The 21,476-nt window shown below is 37.2% G+C and overlaps 1 protein-coding gene and 1 pseudogene across 2 annotated transcripts; one reads left to right on the top strand and one right to left on the bottom strand.

Annotated features, from left to right (window-relative positions):
- Window positions 1-1,381: 1,381 nt before the first annotated feature.
- On the top strand, window positions 1,382-10,502 carry LOC101310943 (annotated as a pseudogene). The gene is made up of 14 exons (XR_185346.1): window positions 1,382-1,846; window positions 2,925-3,011; window positions 3,850-3,953; window positions 4,130-4,180; window positions 4,949-5,120; window positions 5,242-5,558; window positions 5,887-6,090; window positions 6,174-6,686; window positions 6,788-6,997; window positions 7,126-7,314; window positions 7,529-7,701; window positions 9,058-9,210; window positions 9,309-9,390; window positions 9,486-10,502. The product of XR_185346.1 is annotated as an uncharacterized LOC101310943 (transcript).
- An 8,690-nt stretch (window positions 10,503-19,192) lies between these two features.
- On the bottom strand, window positions 19,193-21,240 carry LOC101310652 (pentatricopeptide repeat-containing protein At3g46610-like). The gene has a single exon (XM_004308570.1). The coding sequence runs from the start codon at window positions 21,238-21,240 to the stop codon at window positions 19,267-19,269; it is 1,974 nt and encodes a 657-aa protein (XP_004308618.1). The 3' UTR covers window positions 19,193-19,266.
- Window positions 21,241-21,476: the final 236 nt, after the last annotated feature.

Raw genomic sequence — 21,476 nt, 5'->3', positions numbered from 1 at the left:
TTTTGGTATAACCCCTTAACAGCAACTACATATGTTGCTTTTTGTGTAAATATAAATGGAGGAAACATATTTGGGTACGACCTCCATTAACATGCCCATTTTTGAACAGTTATTTTAATGACTAGCACAATGTAATGTAATCACACCCATTTTTTGAACAATTATCTTGGTGGATGACAATGTAATATATTGAAATTATTGACTCATGTCTACAAGCAAGGTTTTCAGATTACTTTCAAAAATACCTTATTTGATATGCAACCCGCTGCAACGCACGGGCTAATTCCTAGTCTAAAGCTAAAGCTTGTGTACTTGTTGTTTAGATAGATAAATTATTTTTCTTCATTCAGAAGACAGTATTAATTCAAAAATTATCTTAAATAGAGAGAATTGATACAATTATATCTCTATAGATGCTCTGATATGTAATAGCTTTATTTTCTTCTTTTTTAGAGGAAATGATTGTTATAGAGGAAATGACGAAAGATAAATAATCATGGCATCATTTTTTTAAATAACAATTTATTTGTTAATTGTTTTATAGATTAAATTCAGTTTGTCTCCTCGTATTTTAGGTCAATAATTAGTTTGGTTCCATATCTTTTTTTTAATAACGTTGGTCATTGAAGTTCTATTTCACATCAGTTTAGTCCAATTTTTGAATTGTCCTCCTTACTATGACGTCATGCGTTGAGTTGTCCGCGACACAAGGGCCCAGTTTCTGACTTAAAAGGGCAGACATATTATGGTTTTCAAATAATAGACCACGAGTTCCTATCAAATATATACGAGTTGTTCGGCTTCAATTTTACAATTGGATATTAATATTATAAACTTATAATTGCATAGAGGTGAAGTAATATTGTTGAAGTTGTATTACCAACGGGTAAAAATAAAAAGAAATATTAGAAGAGAAGAAAAAAAATATATGGGTATTTGATTTATTAGAAAATAAATATTAAAAAAAAAAAAAAAACCTTAACGGGTCTTAGCGGGTTCCAACGAGTAACTCACGAACCCAACAGGTTCAACCCGCTACAATCAGTTAAACTAACGAGTTATAACGGGTTGAACCCGTTAAACCCGCTAACCCGTCCCAGCCCGCCCGTTAACCGTCCAACCCGTCCATTTGCCAGGTATTATTAGGCCCCTGGTAGTCACTTTGTTTAAGTTTTTAATATCTTCCATAATTGAGTTGAAAACGCGTTTGTTTGTTTTACCCTTTTTGTGCTGGCTGTAAAATCCTTCAAATTTCAGTTCCTCCAACAAAAAAGCGAAACAGAGAAAAACCTCACTCTCTGTTCATATGCCACCTCTCTCCGTCACCTTCACTTTCACTCACTTTCCGGCCATCTAAACCAAGCAGCACGATCAGATTCCTATGGGCCGCAACTCCTCCACATCTCCGCCCATCCATGACGACAATGGCGCTGCCGCCGCTAACGATCTCGGCCTCCACTCGATTCGCGATCGCTTCCCCTTCAAACGCAACCCTAACCCTAGCTCCTACCCCAACCACCGCTCCCGCGGCTTGCCCGATCGCGGCCCTCCGTCGCGCCACAGACCGCATCACCGGTTCTACCGCAAGGGATTCTTCAAAGGAAAGTCGGTGTTCTACTCCGTCCTCATCTTCGTCATCTTCACGTTTGCGGTGGCGACAATGGTGTTGCAGAGCTCGATGACTTTGGTGTTCCGGCAAGGGAGTGAGAGAGAGCGGTTGTTGAGGGAAGGGTTGAAGTTTGGGAGCACGTTGAGGTTTGTGCCCGGGAGGTTTGGCCTGGCCGGTGGGCTCGATGAGGCTCGGAAGGTGCCCAGGGTTGGTGTCCGGCCGCCGCGGCTAGCTATTGTGAGTGTTACTGCCTTCCTGCTTTTGCTTTTCTGAATTTAACTATGTGTTTCTTAAATTAGTAACTCATTTCTATCTAAACAAAGTTTTTTTTTCTGTAAAAAAAATAGAAAGAGAAGAAATGAGATAGATACCGAATTATGGCTGATGAGATAGATAGATAGATACCGAATTTGGTCTTCCTTTTTCTTTCTATGGTTCAACATTTATTTGCTTGTTTTCGGCTCGTGGCGGGCTTATGACTTCTACAGTCTAGAAACAGAATTATGGAACAATGTGGTATGTTTGTAAGCAAAGGATGATTAGTCTTAATCAAAGGCTTAAGAGGAAGGAATCTTTGTGATACGGCGTGTCAAGAAAGATTGGTTAAAAAGATGGTTGACAGTACATTATCAAAGTTTCTTCTGCACGGATAGAGGAAGTATAACGGTGGTAAATGAGTTGTTATGTAGTCATGTTTTTTCTTAGCAGTTTGAATGCTCATTGCTTCAAATTTGAAGGAATGGTGCACAAAATGTCAATTTAGTAGACATTCTTTGCTGACGTGGATATGATTTACTTTCCCCCGGGATCATGATTTCTGGTCAACATGCTTAATAGAGTGGAAAACCTAAGCTTCTGGGTTTTACAAGGACATCCACATTTCTTGGGTATTTATGTAGTCTTTAGCTATGTGTTTCTATGCATGTTCGGTTTCTAAAAATTATATCCGCAGCCTGCAAGGTTTGCTGGATGTCTTCTCCACTAAATTGTTATTGGTCTTAACATGAAGTAATACTTAGGTCTTTCTTGTTTTGCTTATGATCTATTTGACTTGGATAGACATCCAGGTTTTGATAAGTAGGACTGAATCTGTTAGCCACTTCAATTCAGATATTGAGCTCATTAGGTTTACTCTATTAGAAGTAATTCATAACAACCTTTCATAGTTAAATATTATTGTTACCTCCTTAGTCTTTAGATGGAGGTTTAGGCCTCAGTACCTGTAGATACAATGCTAGCCACAGATGGTTAACTTTTCATGTATGTGCACTTAGTTGCTTTTTGTAATGGTTATGCCTACATTTGACGATGTCAGATCTTGGGAAACATGAAGAAGGATCCACATTCCTTGATGTTGATTACTGTGATGAAGAACATCAAGATATTGGGTTATAGGTTGAAGGTGAGTTGCTCTCTATGTCCTTTTTGTCTTTTCCAAACAAAACTAATAATACAGTTATGTAGTGAACAAGCTGTACACTGAAAATAGCTAGAAACATTTATGGAATATCTAGATTAATATCAGTTTGAAGTTGCAAATCAGCCGCATATCAATGCTGATGAATAAAAAAAAAGGTATATATATATATATCAGAATTCAAATAAATGAATGCCCCAACAATGGCCAAAGAAAAAAGTTGTTCATGGTTCTTGATCTTTTCTTGGTGATTCTGGAGCCATGCATTTAGTACTATCCAAGGCAGTGGCTGGTATTCTATATCTTATTCATTGGTAGTAACATATTTTCATATTGATAAAAGAAGTTAAACTGCAAATTGATGGACAGTTATGTTGTTAAATAAAGTCATTAATAAAGGAAGTTTGTGGAGATAAAGTAGAATTTGTTTTTCTGAGCGGCAGGGATGGTACAAAACAAGAGGATTCTTAGTGGCTAGTTTCATTATCTTATTCCTTTCTAATAGCAGTTTTCATGTTAATTGATGAATCTGAACTACAAATCGATGCAGTTCTGTTTTAATGAAGTCATATTTAGGGAAGCTTTTGGAATTGAAGTAGAAGGTTCTATTATGGGGGGTATGGATAGGTATGAAGCAAGATGACTCTTGTATATCATTGGGAAATTTATAATTGTTTCCTAATCATTGGTAGTAAAGTAGCATTTTCATGTTGGTAAAATAAGCTGAACTGCAAATTGATCTACAATTCTTTTGTTAAGTTCAGCTAATAAATGTAACTGTTCAAAATTGCTAATTATGTGATCTTTCAATGTTATATGACAGATTTTTTCCATGGCGAATGGTAAAGCACGTAGAATGTGGGAGGCACATGGTGGCCCAATATCCATCTTAGCTCTGCAGAAATACAGCCTTATTGATTGGTCAATGTATGTTCGCATCTCTAAATTAGGGCTGTTTAGCGTTTTTTATTTGGCTGGGTATTAGTGTTTCAGTTTTGTTTACTAAGGCAGTTTAAGTACTGGTTTTCTGTCGGTAACTTTTAACTTTCCCGTATCTATTGTGATTTTCTTACTGAAATATCTGACATATTTCATTTCTACAGCTTCGAAGGCGTTATTGTTGACTCCCTTGAAGCAAAAGAATGCATTTCAAGGTGGGTTTCTTTGACATTCTTCTTGAGCCGGCTGTATTACATGGTTTTTTTAATAAGTGCAAGGATTTCTGTTTCATTAACTACTTTGGTGACTTCTGCTTTCTTTGACGGAACACATAGCCAGTATCCGCATTTACATTTAGTAAAAAAATAAAAAAAAAAATCCAATATTCCATCATTTTAACATTTGGAATTTATTGTTAGATCCCAACTTCAGTTAATTGTAAGTGTGTAAAGTTGAGATCCCTTTCGGAAATAAAGGTTCAGTAGGTTTTATTTCTGTATTTGGGTTTAATTTGAAACTTGAAGCTGGAAAATTGAGTAGATATTGTATTTTTCATTTTTAAGTGGTATAAAATGTTGTAGTATATTTCTTTTCATAATCATGTAGAAAATGTTCTTCTTATCATGAGCAGAACCTCATTAGTAGAAATTTATTTAGAGGTAGAACATTATGGTTACTAAGAGATGATTTGGATTAAGTAATTAGAGTGCTATTTTAGTCCTTGAAGCTAATTTTGGTTCTATGTAAATCTTTCTGGGTGACAATATAATATATATATATATATATATATATATATATATATCTTCTCATTTCTTCATGACAGCTCCCACACAAATCAAGCATATCATACTTTCTATTCACAAAAGATAAACAAAAAAAAAGGAAAAAGAAACGTACTCAAACATAGATGCACATAAGGAATTGCATATATAAATTTGCTTAAGTTGGACATGCGATGACTAGTAAGTTTTAGATTCATGCAGCCTTATGCAGGAGCCTTTTTGTTCAGTACCACTTATATGGATAATTCAAGAAGATACACTTGCTAAGCGTCTGCCATTGTATGAGGAAACGGGCCGGAAGCATCTTGTTTCTCATTGGAAAACTGTTTTTAGCAGAGCAAATGTTGTGGTGTTTCCAGATTTCACTTTGCCGGTAAATCCGCCACCAGTTCTTTTTTTGTTTTGTTTTTATTTACAAAAGCTATTCTATGATTCTGCAACTTGATTGCCAATTTTGTAATGATTCTTATGATCGGCTTTTTCTTCTGCATCAGATGCTATACAGTGTTCTTGACACTGGAAACTATTTCGTCATTCCTGGATCTCCAGTTGATGTTTGGGCTGCAGCCCACTACAGTAAAACCCACTCCAAGAATCAATTGAGGAAGAACAACGGTTTCAGTGAAGATGATATGTTGGTTGTAGTAGTTGGAAGTTCTTTTTTCTTCAATGAGCTTTCATGGGACTATGCATTAGCTATGCATTCTATAGGACCATTATTGATGGAATATGCAAGGAAAGACGCAGAAGGGTTGTATAAATTTGTTTTTTATGTGGTAATTCATCCAATGGATATGATGATGCTTTCCAGGTAATCATGCCCACCGAGACATGTTTGTCTTTATAGTTGTTACATTCTGAGCTTGTTGCATCAGATTTAAGATTTAAGTGTCTCCCATTTCCTAACAAAAGATCTTTCTTGCCTATGGTATTCAAAAAATTTTATTTTTTATTTTCTGTTGTTTAATTATTTATTATTATTATTTTGTAAAATGTAAAAACAGACTCACAGCCTGGTCGTGTTACTCAAAGCGAAGTTCTTTTTTTAAATTCTGGTCAATCTTCTGATGTCTTTAGCACTGGCATTAGTTCAGAGGATGAAGTATGTGGCACATCTTATATCTTGTTCTCTTGTGCAGGAAGTTGCTTCACGTCTAGGACTTCATCAAGGTTCTTTGAGGCATTACGGTTTGAATGGTGACGTCAATAGTGTGTTATCAATGGCGGATATTGTTCTTTATGGTTCTGCACAAGATGAACAAGGGTTTCCTCCATTGCTCATTCGTGCCATGACTTTTGGAATCCCAGTTATTGCACCTGATTATCCTGTCTTGAAGAAATATGTAAGTTCAAATTTTTTATGTCTGGATAGTTTATTACTATGTGGGTATCTGTTTCATTGTCCTTTACATTTATGAAATTACAGGTAGTTGATGGAGTTCACATGATACTTTTTCAAAGACATGATCCTGATGCTTTACTGAAGGCATTCTCACTTATGATTTCAAACGAGAAACTTTCTAAATTTGCTCAAACAGTTGCTTCCTCTGGAAGACTGATTGCCATGAACCTGCTTGCATCAGAATCCATAACTGGTTATGCAAGGCTTCTGGAGAGTGTACTAAAGTTTCCATCAGATGCTTTGCTGCCTGGTCCGTTATCCCAGCTTCAACAGGGCACATGGGAGTGGAATTTGTTTGGGAGTGAAATAGATTCTGGTACTGGCGATATGCTAAACATTAATGAGAATCAGGCATCTCTTGAAAACTCTTCTGTTGTTCATGCTCTTGAAGAAGAGTTTTCTGGATTTTCTTACTCAACAAAAATCTCCGAGAATGGAACTGAGATTTTCGCACACGATATTCCAACTCAACTAGATTGGGACATCTTGAGGGAAATTGAACTTTCTGAAGAATATGAGAGGGTGGAAATGGAGGAGGTATAGTATTTCCTGACATTACACAACTTGTTCCTTGTGTCAGTCTAGTTTTATGCTTTTACGCGTGAATGTATGACTAGTAAATCTTTGCCTACTTGTAGCTAGCAGAAAGAATGGAGCGCGATCCTGGTCAATGGGATGACATATATCGTAATGCCCGAAAAGCTGAAAAGCTTAGGTTTGAAGCAAATGAGAGGGATGAAGGAGAACTTGAGAGGACGGGCCAGCCAGTGTGCATTTATGAGATATACATTGGATCTGGGACCTGGCCATTCTTGCACCATGGTTCGTTGTACCGTGGGCTAAGTCTTGTGAGTTCCTGTTACTTTTGTTCCAAATTTCATTTCTTTTCAAATACTCTGCTTCTCTTTTGAACTCCAAATAATACTTTGTATCTGACTGTGTTTTCTTATTTTAATCTGTCACATGTTTCTGTAAGTCTACAAAAGCGCGAAGATCAAAATCAGATGATGTGGATGCCGTTGGCCGGCTTCCGGTATTGAATGAAACGTACTATCGTAATGTTCTCTGTGAGATTGGAGGAATGTTCGCTATCGCAAACAAGGTGGACAATGTTCATAAACGACCTTGGATTGGGTTTCAATCTTGGCGTGCTGCTAGTCAGAAGGTATTTCTAATTGTTGATGGGAATTTTAATCTCAAACTATTTGGCCAGTCTCGTGAGAGGCCACCCCACAATCCGCAAGTGTAATTTTATCGATGTTCTATACATTGCATTGCATCTGTTACTTTGTGTTCCCATCGCATCAATGAAAGCATGCATGCGTGTATGCATTGTTCTGTAGTTTTCCATCTTACTCATCATGGTTTTCGTAAAGCAGGTATCTTTGTCAAAGAAAGCTGAAAAAGTTTTGGACGAAGTAATTCAAGACAACACAAAAGGAGATGTAATATACTTCTGGTCACGCTTGAACATGAATGGTGGGGTGACAGGAAGCAAAGATGCACTCACTTTTTGGTCTGCGTGTGACATCTTGAACGAGGGGCATTGCAGGTATACTATATGATACATGATTCAAAATGTACTTTTGTTTTCTTAGTTAATTGAGGGGAAGATGTTATACTTGTCACTATTGTCAAGGCTCGTTAACTAACATGATTGCACGCCCTCTTGACTGTCCCCATTCATAATATATAGGTTTTTGTTTTCCTGCATTATCCAAAACAAACATATTAACTCTGGCCAGTTTTGGGGGGATCAAGTCGAAGTCATTGGAAACATATTTCAGCTGGATTAGGTACATTCTCCCTTTGTCATAAACTAGTTGTAGGCAATGGCAAAAGGTCGAGGTTCTGGGAAGATTCTTTGTTAGAGGATCAACCCTTGATCCTCTACTTTCCAAGGTTGTTCAGACTATTGAGATACACCAATTCTTTGGTAGAGATTGAGGAGTTCTCCTCGTTGTGGCTAAGCTAGAAAGCGTCTGATTAGTTGAATCCAAACCAGATGAAAGGAGATGGAAGCTTGAGCCTACTGGGAAATTTTCATGCAAATCTTTTCATAGCTTCTTAAATAGTGGTGGTTTAGATCCAATCTTGGCGCCTGCAAAGTTTTCTGGAACTCCAAGTCCCCTACTAAGGTGAAGATTTTGGGATGGCTTGTGGCACATGGGAGGATGAACACATGTGGTGTTATTCAAAGGAGAAGACCAGGTTGTTGTTTTTCCCCTCATTGGTGCATTTTGTCTTTGTGCGTTGTGAAGTCGCTAACTTCTTATGGAAGAATTTATTTAGGGAGGCAAAGGTGGACTGACTCCATCAGAGAGGAATGTCTTGTTTAAAGAATATCTATCAGCTTTTGGTAAAGGGAAGAAAGCCAGAGTTCTTTGGGGTTGTGGGGTGCTAGCTGTAGTTTGGGTGGTTTGGATGGAAAGAAATAAAAGATTATTTGAAACCTATAGTGGGGTGGAGAGGGAATACCTGTGGGAGAGAGTCAAGATCCGGGCATCTTTGTGGGCTTCTACTTCTAAGGAATTTAAGGATTATATTCTTACTTCCATTATTCTTATAAGTGGGAAGCAGCTGTAGTATATACCCTCTAAATTTAGTTTTTAGCTTTAAAAGATGATCTGCTAAGCCTTTTTTTTTGTTGCTCAGCAGCCTCCTTGTTCTTTGCTTTTTGTCTTGATAAATAGCTGTTCCTTTTCAATAAAGTAAATGCTAGTGCGAAACATGCATACATAGAACCCCACCACTGATATGTAGGCTTTTAGAGTTTGATGTTTTCGCCGTTAAATTATTATACGGGATGGGTTACTCTTATTGTTTTATTTATTTATGAAAAGAGATGTTCTTGTAACTTACTTCCACTCAAAATCTTGTAACTTACTTCCACTCAAAATGCTTGCAGAAAAGTTTTTGAAGATGCATTTCGTCAGATGTATGTCTTGCCATCTAGTGCTGAAGCTCTTCCTCCCATGCCAGAGGATGGTGGTCACTGGTCTGCCTTGCATAGCTGGGTGATGCCAACTCGCTCCTTCCTTGAGTTTGTGATGTTTTCTCGGTAATTTTTGAAAGCATTATCTTTTTTTAGGAGTCACAGATTTTGACACAAAAAGGAACTTGCAAATAAAGAACTGAAATTGTGAATTTGAACTGCAGGATGTTTGTTGAATCTGTTGATGCATTGCACACCAACTCTACCAACAGAAGTATCTGCCTGTTGGGTTCGTCGGAACCTGAGGTATATTATGTAGGTCTTTTCGTATGTATCTTTTGGATGAAATTAGAAGTTTGAACATTCCTCATAATTTTTTTTTTTTTTAAATTTATGAACAGCAAAGGCATTGTTATTGTCGGGTATTAGAACTTCTTGTCAATGTCTGGGCCTATCATAGTGCACGAAAGATGGTTTACATAGATCCACTCTCTGGTTCACTGGAAGAGCAGCACCCTGTTGAGCAACGCAAAGGATTCTTGTGGGCAAAATATTTCAATAGTACATTACTGAAGAGTATGGATGAAGATTTAGCAGAAGCAGCAGATGATGGTGACCATCCGAGGGAGATGTGGTTGTGGCCATTAACTGGGGAAGTGCATTGGCAAGGAATTTATGAAAGGGAGAGGGAAGAAAGATATAGGCTAAAGATGGACAAGAAAAGGAAAACGAAAGAGAAATTACTTGAAAGATTGAAGAATGGATACAGGCAGAAGACACTTGGGGGATAGAAGTCTAGCATGCGATTCTAATACTCTAATTCCATTTTCAACTCACTCCAGTTACCAGACATCTACTGATCTTGTCATTTCTCAACTTGGGGAGTGGGAAAAGATTCTTGAGCACTGAGGCTAAGCTCTATTCTTTCTGACAGTGACAGAATGGTTCGTGAATAGACGAATTTTTGTAGGTATTTTCTCTGACTGAATAGATAGACTCATAGAAGCTGATGAAAGACAAAGTAGCTTTCAAGCAGTTGCGCTGACCAGCATACGAAGTTTTTTACTTCTCATTTGAAGTTGCAAAGATGAAAGATGGTACATTGGTACCATGTTATTGAGGAGTGCAGAGGACCAAACATTCAATGGAATTCTTTTTTCACTAGTGATTCATATTGTATTCTTTTGACAATGTTCATAGAAAATTTTGATTAAAATAAAGCAGCTCCCCAACTGTTCTTGTTTTCTAGGTTTGAATCACGGAACTGCAGAATCCAAGATTTTCTTTTCTTCCTTCATTTGGGACCTCAGGTCTATGAGGTCTCAGCGATAAAGGTGTATTCATCAGAGAAATTGCAAGCCAACTTTAGTCTTACAAGCCTATGATCTTTCTCTTTTCAGTGACATTTAAACCACGGTCGTTTATCTATTGGTAAAGACATAGACACCTTGTCTATAAATAAATTTTGGTAATGATCGAGTCCAGTGACATCCTTTTGTGTAACACTGTGTTTCCTCTTGAATGTATATACTGATGTATGTTGGAACTATACAGAGGTAAAATAGCACACAGTGGCCAACCTGAAGTGGTCACAAGCATTTTCTTTACATTGTTTGCTCTTCTTCTAAGTATTTTTGATTTACTTGGTGGGGCATTAGATCTGGTATTGCAGGAATCCGAAGAATGAAAAGGGGCCTCTGCAGGTTTCGTAATCAGGGGTTTCTATGGTTCTATCATTATAGCCGGTTCTAGTTGTATTGCTTTGATGCTGCAGCATAGAGCCTAAGATCTAGGTACATTTTATGTTGAATAACTTAGCCGAGGTTACTTTATGGGTGTAAGTTTTCTTTGAACGTTGGGGTTCCACTCTATTGCTTTCTTTCTTTCTGGATCAGCATTACTAAGGAGTTGATGGTGGGTTACTCCCTCTATTTTTGTAGAGTGGTCAAACGCCTCATTTGCAAGTTTTGTCTTTCCTAACACTTGGGTTGCAATCTTCTGAAGAAAAAGTTTTGTCTTTCCTCTATTATATGTTTTGGGTTGCAATCTTCTGAAGAAAAATGTGTTGGATATCTCCCCATTGCGCATATGTTGATTAGAACTGTGGTCTGGAGTCTGGACTGGTATGACATATAATAACCACTAACCATGGTGCTTTGCCTCGCTTCTTTTACAATTAAGGTACCTGGAGGATGTAACCTTGGAATTTCACGTATTACTGGTTTCATGTATTCCATCTTCTCTATGCCTGCCTCATAGATTGCCCTCTTCTGGGCAAGACTAGTTCCAAGGTAGGATACCGAAACGTGGCTGTTAATTTTTGTGGGGTGGAATAATTAGAAAATCGACTCTATGGTTAAGTTTTTTTTTTTTGCATGTAAATCTCTTATATTATGAACGTAAACTGATCTACTCCTATTGACTAGTATCTTCTTTGCAACATAATAAACGCTGTGCATTTGCTAGGATCGGTGGACAGAAGTTTGTGTAAAGATCACCTAAAGAATTAGTTTGTTTTTGATGTTATGTCTCCGGAAACTTAAACTTACCTTATCTAGGCAGCGGAGCAATAGTCTTAGTTTGAGTTGGCCATAAAGATGGAGGTGATGAATCGAAACAAGAGTAATCCTTGGCATGAACAATCTTGAACTAATCAGCTTTGGTAAAGCATCGATACTTTTTCCCTTGACACGAGCAGCAAGGCGAGACACATCAAGAATTGCAGTATTAGGGTGAGCATGCACAATGTCCTCATCCACTTCCGCTAAATCAGAGAAGGCATTTTGATCATCTTGCTGTCCAGCTGATGAATCACCCAATAAAGTTCTTAAACAATGCCAGACTTTCAAGAATAAATGCCGAGAGAAGAGAACAAAACAAGGTTCCCTGAGCAGTTCTCTACCCTTACCGATCAGAACTCGTATTATGAAACCTAAGAGATATCAACAAGAAGAATGAAAACATCTAAACACAAGACTGAACAAAGACTGTTGAAATAGAATCCCACAATTGCAGGAACATCAGAGATTGTTGCAGCTGAAAGAGGAATACAGGGAGTTGTGTTGGAAGAGGGAATGTTACTGTTGTATCAGAACATAGAATAGGAGATGAGGCAACAAAAAAGGCAAATCAGCAGACCAGCCATTTTGTTCTTACTGAGACTATCATGATGAGACATGAACCAGAGGGCAAATTTCCCAGCAGTGTTGACAAGGATCAGAAACAGCATAGGAAAGTTTATTCTAAGTATGTCACCACAACAATGTTCTGGAAACCCAAAGACCTACTCCAAGTCAAACCTTCCGGCATTGCAGAAGTTTCAGTGTGGAACTGTGGATTACAGAATTGACATTAACCTTTGACAGAAAACCATCAATCACCTTTCCTGTATAATCCACGAGGAACACAGCCAATTCTACCACTGAAGCCTCATTAATATTCAACTTATTAGTACCCAGCTTTAGATGTTCCATCTTGAGAGAAATATTTAACAAAAATTCATCAAAATGATGAACTGCTGCTAAATAAACATTAATTCAGTAGATTAATTCAGCAAAAAAAAAAAAAAAAAAAACATTACCCGGCTTACATAGAGTACAAACCATCTCTCTCTGATTCAAGTTAACCATTGTTGGTAAGGCATCCACACATGTCCATTAAACTACTTTAGAAATTGTATCAAGCTTCTAAATCATGGACCAGGGATTAACCTGATAGGAACAAGGAGAAGAGAACATCGAAGGGAGCATTTTATCCATGTCTATGATATCTAGATTCCTTGTTTGTCATGAGGGCTAGCTTGTCATCTTCTCAAGCATCAGATAGATGAATAGATTCAATACCAGAAGCTTCAGAATTAGAAAAAAAAGAAGTGCAAAATCGGATCTAAACTCCACTAGAAATTAATATTCACAAAGGGTAGAAGACCGAAACACAACAAAAAAGAAAAGTAACATTTGTACTTGCAGAGACCAACAAATGAGCAACAAGTAATGCTTGGACAGAAGGATGGTAATCCTGAAGAATATAGGACTCTTACTACCATGAACAAAGTGACAACTTCAATCACCAGACATCATAGACCTGCAGCCATTGATTGTCAGTATATAGAGAATCAGATTTAGTTTTTGAGACCAAGGCTATTCAATCCTTAATATCAGCTTGGTGGGCAATTATTAAAATCACGAAAGTGCCTTAGAGGGAGGCAGCATGTACAGGAAGATTTCACCAGTTATCCATAGCCACGTCCTGCTTGACCCCTTTATTTTTTACAAGTTCTCAAAAGGTATTATGTTTAATAAGAAAAAAAAAATTCTTCAAAAGTAAGAGATGATGATTTCCATTAAATCAAAGGCCAAAACACCTCTAATATTATTTAGAGTTGCATAGAAAACTGGCTGGTAAATGCCAGGTCTAAGTAATTACTAGGCTAGAGCAGCAGAATGGATGGAAATATTTTAGTCAAGGCAGTGTGCCAAAGTGTACCTCGTTCTTGCTGTGTTCCATTTAGCTTCGAGCACTCAAATAATATTACAGTGGATGAATCCAATTTTCTAGTAGTTGAAATCTTAGCATGCTAACACTGCCGGATACACAGTGATCCCCGCGCAAATTCAGAACATTAAATAAGGAGGATCTCATATCATCACATCGTTTGTCAGAGTAGGTTTTGCCAGCAAAATGCGAAACATATAAGCATTATTGTTTTTTTAGATTGGTTTATATCATAAGGCAAATTTCACAAACATCAGATAAGATCATACTGCACTTTTACAATGCATACGTTCAAGTAAACAAGTCACATAAGATCATACTGCACCTTTACAATGCACTTTTACCCTTGAAACAGACTACAGGAATGACTTCAAATCAAAATCAAACTTCTCCAATCCACTAATAGGAAAGTAGCTCTGAAGGATAAGACAGTTAACGAGATCCATGCAACTAAAGAGAGGAGATATATGTTATTGTTCTTGCAACTGAGCCACAGATATCTTGACTTAATTAGAAGTACCTACTTTGCAAATATTTTTGTGAATTACTTCTACTTTTCCTTGATTCCGAGTAAAACTCCTATCATATTTTCTCACAGTTTATATGTCAAGATCAACACCCAAGATTACCCATGTTAGCAAATATTTCATATCACTTGATAGATATAGATAACGCTCCCACTTCTCAGTAATTACAAACCCCAATATAGAGTAGATAAGCACTGAATTCTGTAACTTACATTAGAGTCTGTTTTATTTCTGTCATGCATTGTCATGCAATGGGTTATGTCAACTTTGCCAGAGCACTTGGATCAGATAGTTCATCTCTTGCTTGCTGATCAAGCTTCTTGATGCAAGAACATCACGTCTTCAGGTCAATCACTGTCAATGTAACAAATTTTATGGTTATATTGCTGAACGTGCATGTATTTTACATGGCTTTCAAAGAAAACTTGTAAATCAATGTCAAAAAAAAATGAAACAAAATTTAAAAAAAAGTATACTAGGGCTCCAGAGTATGAACTATGAAGCAGCAGTTCAGTAGAATATTGCTTTAAAAAAATCCACATGTGTATGTACTCGTATATATAGAGAAGGAAACTAGATCAGACCATGCAAACATGAAAAACTGCCGCACTGGTTGAATGGTAAATAAAACATAGTTCGAACTTCGGCCTAAGTCGACACTGATTGGGCATAAACATACATATGCATAGCCCTCTATATGTACATACACAGGCAGAAGACAACTCATGCTAGTAATCTTGAATTCTTGATTAGAAGCCTACAACACAATGTGGAATAATATAGTCCTACTAAGATGATACTCCCTTAGTCATCACCACCCAACTGACATAAAAAGGCATCAAGACATAACCATAAGAGCTCATATTTGGATATGTAAGAGACCAGAAACTCCTCCCTGCTCCCAACATATTCTATTTTTCGGTTGAGTTCTTGCCATGCTAGACGAACATTTTCAAAAACTCAATTAGACAAGTATGGTCCTTTTGAAAAAGAAAAAAAAAAAAAAAAAAAAAAAAAAACCTACAGTAAGGGTGTGGCATAACTTGCATATTAAGGTCCACATCATTTGATAGAGACTGTCACTAATAATATTGTAGCATTAAATCTACTTCACAGGGAACATAAAATGTATTGTACATTGCAAATTGAAACTCCATTACTATCTACAGAAACCTAAACACAAAATCAAACTCCAATATTAATACTAGTATAGATCAATACACCTACTTTCCACTCTTAGGAAAGAGAAGCTAGGAACCACCCATATAAGAAAATCCAAACAGATAACAGCTAAAATCCTCAAATCTACAGAAACCAATGTCCAAAGAGTGAAGCTGAATTTGATTCTTTCTAAAACCACCTTCACTACTGCCCATTTGTAGTCTTCAAAAGTCTTTTATTTTGTTCCAACCAAATACCCCACCACTAACAGCTAGTAACAATCAACCCCATAGAGGTTTAGCTTTCTTTCCCTACCTAGCATTGTATTCTATGCAAGCACATTAAAATAAATAAAAAATAAAAAAGGAACCCAGCTCGCATTAGTCCTTCTTAAAATACCCCCACCACAAAATATACTGGATGATGTGATGGCATTTACCCCCATCGTTTTCACACATAATGCACCAGTGAGGAGAAACATCCAACTAGTTTACTGCATACCTCCACGGCTCCACTCATGTGCCACAATCTGAAGAGTGCAGATTTGTTTTGATGAAAAACACAATTTTCTTAGCACCAATACATACAGCAGTTCAGGAGAAACATCCAACTCATATATAGTTGCTAACAACAAAGCTCAATTAGACATCACATCAGCACAACCTAAATGAGAAGAATCACACAACCAAAACAGGTTGTTCACAAACGTAAGCTTCTGAAGCTTGAAGCTAAAACTGCCACAGAATCCCTACAACCCCCGTAATGAAATCCCAAATAAAAGAGGTTGCAGGTACTTTGATGCTGTAAGAATAATGAATGGGAACCACTCCAACCAGAGTCTGAAACTTGTGAAGGTAAAATCGATGACCGATGTGAAGCCTTTGGAAGCAATCACAAGGGGTTTTCCTTCTCTCGCTCTTCCACTCTGCTGTTGCAGCTGAACTAAATCACATTTTTAAGATTATTGATTTTGAACTTTCCAGTCAACTCTCTTTAATGCACTTTCTATCAATATTATAACTAAGGTTTTGTTTGATGATGGGGTAGACTATCGAAATCATTTCTATGATCAACTATAACAATATGAAAGTAAGCCTAGATATCTAAATGCTATAACTCAATGACAAATCAGCTGCTACAGAAGTGACACATTCCCTAATCTATAAATATGCTCATAGCTACCTTAAGACAATATGTGAATAATTCCACCTTTCAGTGGTGGAGGTTCTGATATATCTTGCAAATGTGAAGCCTGTTTCATTATGAATATGTTCCTCAAATGATGTCAACATGTTATAGTCGAATCATGTCCTAAAGCAAAGAAAGAAAAAATGAAAAACAAAAACCAAAACAAATGTGCTAAATATTGTATGGGAGAAAGTGCAGCAACTGTTCAGTGAATATGTGGGTGTTACGAAATCTGAAAAAACAAATGCATTATTAGATAGATTGAAACAGGATTTATGCATATTGCCTACACAATCCTGGTCAACTTACCCTATATGATCCACAACAACGTAAGAATATCAAATAGAGAACAAAATATGCACAATCAATTGCTACAGGACATTCTACTGAGTAAATTTGCACATCATTACTTCAAAATCTCAGATGATACCAATTTACACAATTCTCCAACTTGAGTAGTTGAGGTTCATCTGATATTCACACATTTGAATGGGCCTGACAATTTTATCTTTGCTCAAGGAGCCTCAAGCCTGACCATAGTTGGTAGTTCTGAATTTGCATCTATTCCTACATCTGTGTTCCAACATTCCCTCAACCAATGTTGAGCTGTAAAGTATTTCGGTGAAACTGAAGCTAAAGTATAGAATTCTAAGACGATATATCTGAACTTCACGTGAAAGATGTTCTTACTACCTAAACCTCTTACTAAAGAATTAAGTTTGAATATAGATCAACACAACAAGAAAGTAATTACTAACACATTCACTACTCTCAGTTACAGACATGAAATGACTATCATATTGAGTTTGTCTAATGCTCATGTAGAATTATTTTCTTCACTTCCTAATGTCCATTTGTGATTTATGATCCACCAACAATGTAAACTTCAGCCTGCAGAGCACTAAATACTGCAACTCAATAACCAAACAATCGATTCTGTATCTAGCACGCTCATAATTTACCTGAAACTCATGAAATTTAGATATTATTACTTGATTGATGGGAGTTCATTTTCATATTCCACATATTTAAACTTAGTATTGAATTTGCATATATCGCTATTTTCTGCAAAGATGTTAAAGATAACATTAATATAAATAAATTTGCTCACTAGGATGATTATCTACCTCTAGATCTCCTAGATATTATCTCGAGAAAATTAGAATTGAACTACACATATTTCTTACGATTTGCCAACTGAGAGAACCTCTGAGTACAAATAAAAAAGGCTTAAACATAAAAAATAAATAAAAAAATTAAAAAAACCAGCAGACATGACCTGGCTTTAAAGATATCTTTGAAGAGTACTATCCTTATAAATTCGTACATGTAAAGTTGTCACTGATATTTGACCTAATACTACCATTCAGTATTGACAGTACAATGGCTTTACAACCAAACCCATGACTGCAACTCCATAGATAAGAGAACACGAGAGAGAGTCTAAGCAACAAACAAAAATAAAAGAGAATAATAAATGGGTAACATCATAAATCTAAAGACAAACCAAGGTGATTGTCAGAGTTAATGAGGCAGACTTCAAGACTCTTATGTAATACAATCAGACAATAAGAACTACAGGTTCTCAACTCTGATAAGTTGCTAACCATTCTTACGTTTGTACATTTTAACCTTGCAAACCTTTTTCTTCGACAAGAAATTATTGTTTTTTCTCAAGCTGAGACTAGGGAATTAAACATTATCATTCCTTATGAAATCAAAGAAAATTTGCAAGGCTGAAGAAAATATACTCCGACACAATAAGCATTATATAACAAGCACATGATAACTAATCTATTTAATGGATAAATTTAGGGTCTGGTTTACTACTTGCACATCCGTTCACCCATATTGGTTCGTATCTAGCATATGTTTTAACAAATAATAATTAACAACCCACTATGTTGCCGACTAACTTATAAAAGAGTTCAAGAACTTACCTAAATGCATTCTTCCAAACGCAAGTTCCCAGTGGCTGGAAATATATATACTTTCAGGTTGGCCTAAAGTTCAGCTCCACCTGCAGTAGGTATAATCCATTCACCAGTAATAAATGAAAATCAGTAAGGTTACAATTTGGATAAAGCTATCCAACTTATGGTGTATGAACCTTACAAAGTACTATTCCTTGATATATAAAACACTCTAAGAACTCAGATATTTAGAACTATAGATGCAGGGCAGGAGAGTCGGAGAACAAACAGCAATATATATTTCATTCAATTTCAGGAATGAAAAAACTGTTAATCTACATCAGTTTCTTCTTGTTACAATTTCTCAACAAGCTGCATACCATCTGAGCCAAAATAAAATGGGTACTCAACATCAGCAAGTATGCCAATTCCTCAATTAGAGATAAAAAGATTTAGTTCTTTTTTATCTTCATCTCTTATGTTTTGATCCTTATTTTGGCAGGAGAAGTATATAAATATGCTCAACGGATGAGTTTAGTTCAGAATCTCAAAAAATAATGGATTACTTCCACAAAAGAATAAGTTTGGGAGATATTCCAAGCAGCCCAAAACTTATGAGAAATGATCTGGTTACTGAAGCCAAAAAAGTCATGTACAACAGATAACGAACAAAAGAAAGTAAATAGATCTGAAATTTAAAAAGTGAGGTAAACTGTTACTTACAAATCAATAAATCTACATATCAGGGTGTAAATTCAGATGGATGAACAGAGAGTCCGGTAAGTAATTCCACAATGATTTGTCAAGGGCATATCTTTCCTTCCTCTCTCTCTCTCTCTCTAGCTATCAAGTATCAATGCTTGACATCTCTGAGTTCTTCAAAAGCTTTAGGTAGAAGATTATCTACTTTCCAAATTCTCCTTTGCATGCGGAGGTGGACGAGGCCCTAAGAGGTTTAGATCAAAACTATCTCCAAAATCTATTGAGGATTGAACCAAAATATCATAAGCCTTTGAAGAGAGGTGAATGCCCTGATTTTGAGCCCTCAAATATAACTCGTATGCAAGCCTCGGTTTACCTTCCTTAGCAAGAGCCTCAATCATCATTTCATAAGTAACATTGTTAGGAGGAATATTGTTAGCTTTCATCCGATCAAACCAGTCATATGCATCAGCACTGCTTGAATCATTTCGTGCACAGCCACTAATGATTGCATTGTATGTGACTACTGTTGGTTCAATCCCTGATGAAACCATCTCTTGAAGGATGGTCTCTACCAAATTAAATTTTCCATGTCCACTGAAAACTGAGGCCATGATTGTGTAGGCATACAGGTTGGGTTTTACACCAACCTTGATCATATGTTCCCACACCTGTCGAGCCTCATCATAGAGTTTCCCCTTTTCAAGGGCACTGAGCAAGGCACCGTAAGAAAGGATTGTGGGTTTTTGACCTTGTTCCACCATTCTTCTAAAAATCTTAACAGCAGCAGAAGTTTCGGCAGCTTTGGAACAGGCAACAAGAACTGCATTCCATTCCTTACTTCTTGGTTTAAGACCTTTCTCTTCCATTTTATTGAGCAACCTAACACCCCATCTCCAAATTCCCTTTTTTCTAGCAGCAGTCAGAAGAACATTAAAGTGAGATACTACCAATTCATATGACATGTTATTTGGCTTTGGCCCCTTGTCCAACATATCCTCATAAATTTCCAAAGCTGCCCACCATTTCTTAGCCTTCCCCATCACCCAAATCACGTGATTACAGACGGATAAACTTATTTCAGAATGCCTTTCTCTTATCCTACAATACAATTCTTTTGCCACATTATAATGGTCTTCACGGGTACAAGCCCACAAAAGGCGCTCATGTTCTGCCCGACCAAGTGGAATCCCAGCATTATCCATATTTACTAGAAGTTTTAGCACATTGATGCTTAAATCATCATCCATCACAAGCCACCACCGCATTACTTGGTAGCAAACACGTTTTGTGAAGCTCTCAAGCTTTAGAAACTCACTTTCCCAGTCTTCTTCTGAAACATTACATATATCACCATTACGATACTTTTCTCTGAACTCGACAAAGAACTCTAAGGCTCCAATTCCATCTTGCATTCTTTGATAAGCCTGCAATGCCGTAGAATAGGTGACTGGAGATGCAATCATGCCCTTCTTCTGAATCTCCTCAAGGACATCAAGGGCTTTAGTACTCAGTCCTTGTTCTACATAAATTGCCATTTTAGTATTGTAAGTTACAATATTCGGTTCCACCCCTTCCTGCGTCATATCAGCCAGAACTTTATCCATCTCTCCAAACTGTTTACATTGCTTCACAGCACCCAAAAGACTATTAAAAATAAACAAGTTTGGCGCAACCATACCATTAGTTTCTTCACCCCTCCTCTTAAGCCATTCAACAACAGCAAACGCGGAATCCATCAGCTTGTCCCTTCCAAAACCCCTGATCATGGAGGAGAACACTTGAAGGGGCAAATCACCCATCTCCTTCAGAACCTCTTCCACATCATCAGCTGTTTTAGCAAACTGTAACCTCGACGCCAGCGCACGCACATCAACAACCTCACTCTTCTCCTCCCAATTCCCTCCTTCTCCTCCACTTCTCCCATCTACCTCATCACTCCCCTCCATACCAACTTCCCTACTCCCACATTCCGCCAACAACCCATTTCCCGATGTTGAATTCTCTACACTAACCTCGTCCCCAATATCTTGCTCCTCCAAAGCCCACGCCGACACAAATGTGTTTTCTTTGTTGAGCTCACAACTGGTAGCAAGACTCCCAAATCCAAAACCAAATTTCAGAACTGCTCTAGTTCTACCATGGCAAACAGGAAAAGCAAGACCCCACATCTTTTTCTTTCTTCTTCTGCAAGTACTAAGCTTACAACAACCCAAATGGGGCACTATCCAGGTTTCAGCTATACAGGGCCAAGTGATTAAAGCTTGCATCTTTTTGTTGGTGAAGTTTACGGCTTTGTGGGTTTAGATAATTGGCAGTAAAGTTTTCATCTTTTTAACTAAACCAGAAACAAGAGGAATGATGGAGAAGATGGGTAGTGCAGTTCGTACCTGGAACTCTGAAGTTT

The sequence above is a fragment of the Fragaria vesca genome, linkage group LG7, assembly GCF_000184155.1.
Source record: "Fragaria vesca subsp. vesca linkage group LG7, FraVesHawaii_1.0, whole genome shotgun sequence".
Classification (NCBI taxonomy): Eukaryota; Viridiplantae; Streptophyta; class Magnoliopsida; order Rosales; family Rosaceae; genus Fragaria; species Fragaria vesca.
Note: the sequence above shows the minus strand (reverse complement) of the source record. Positions and strands in the feature narration are given on the sequence as shown.

Excerpts from the sequence above, each read along its gene's own strand:
- LOC101310652 (XM_004308570.1), bottom strand. The coding sequence starts at position 21,240 with ATGTGGGGTCTTGCTTTTCCTGTTTGCCATGGTAGAACTAGAGCAGTT.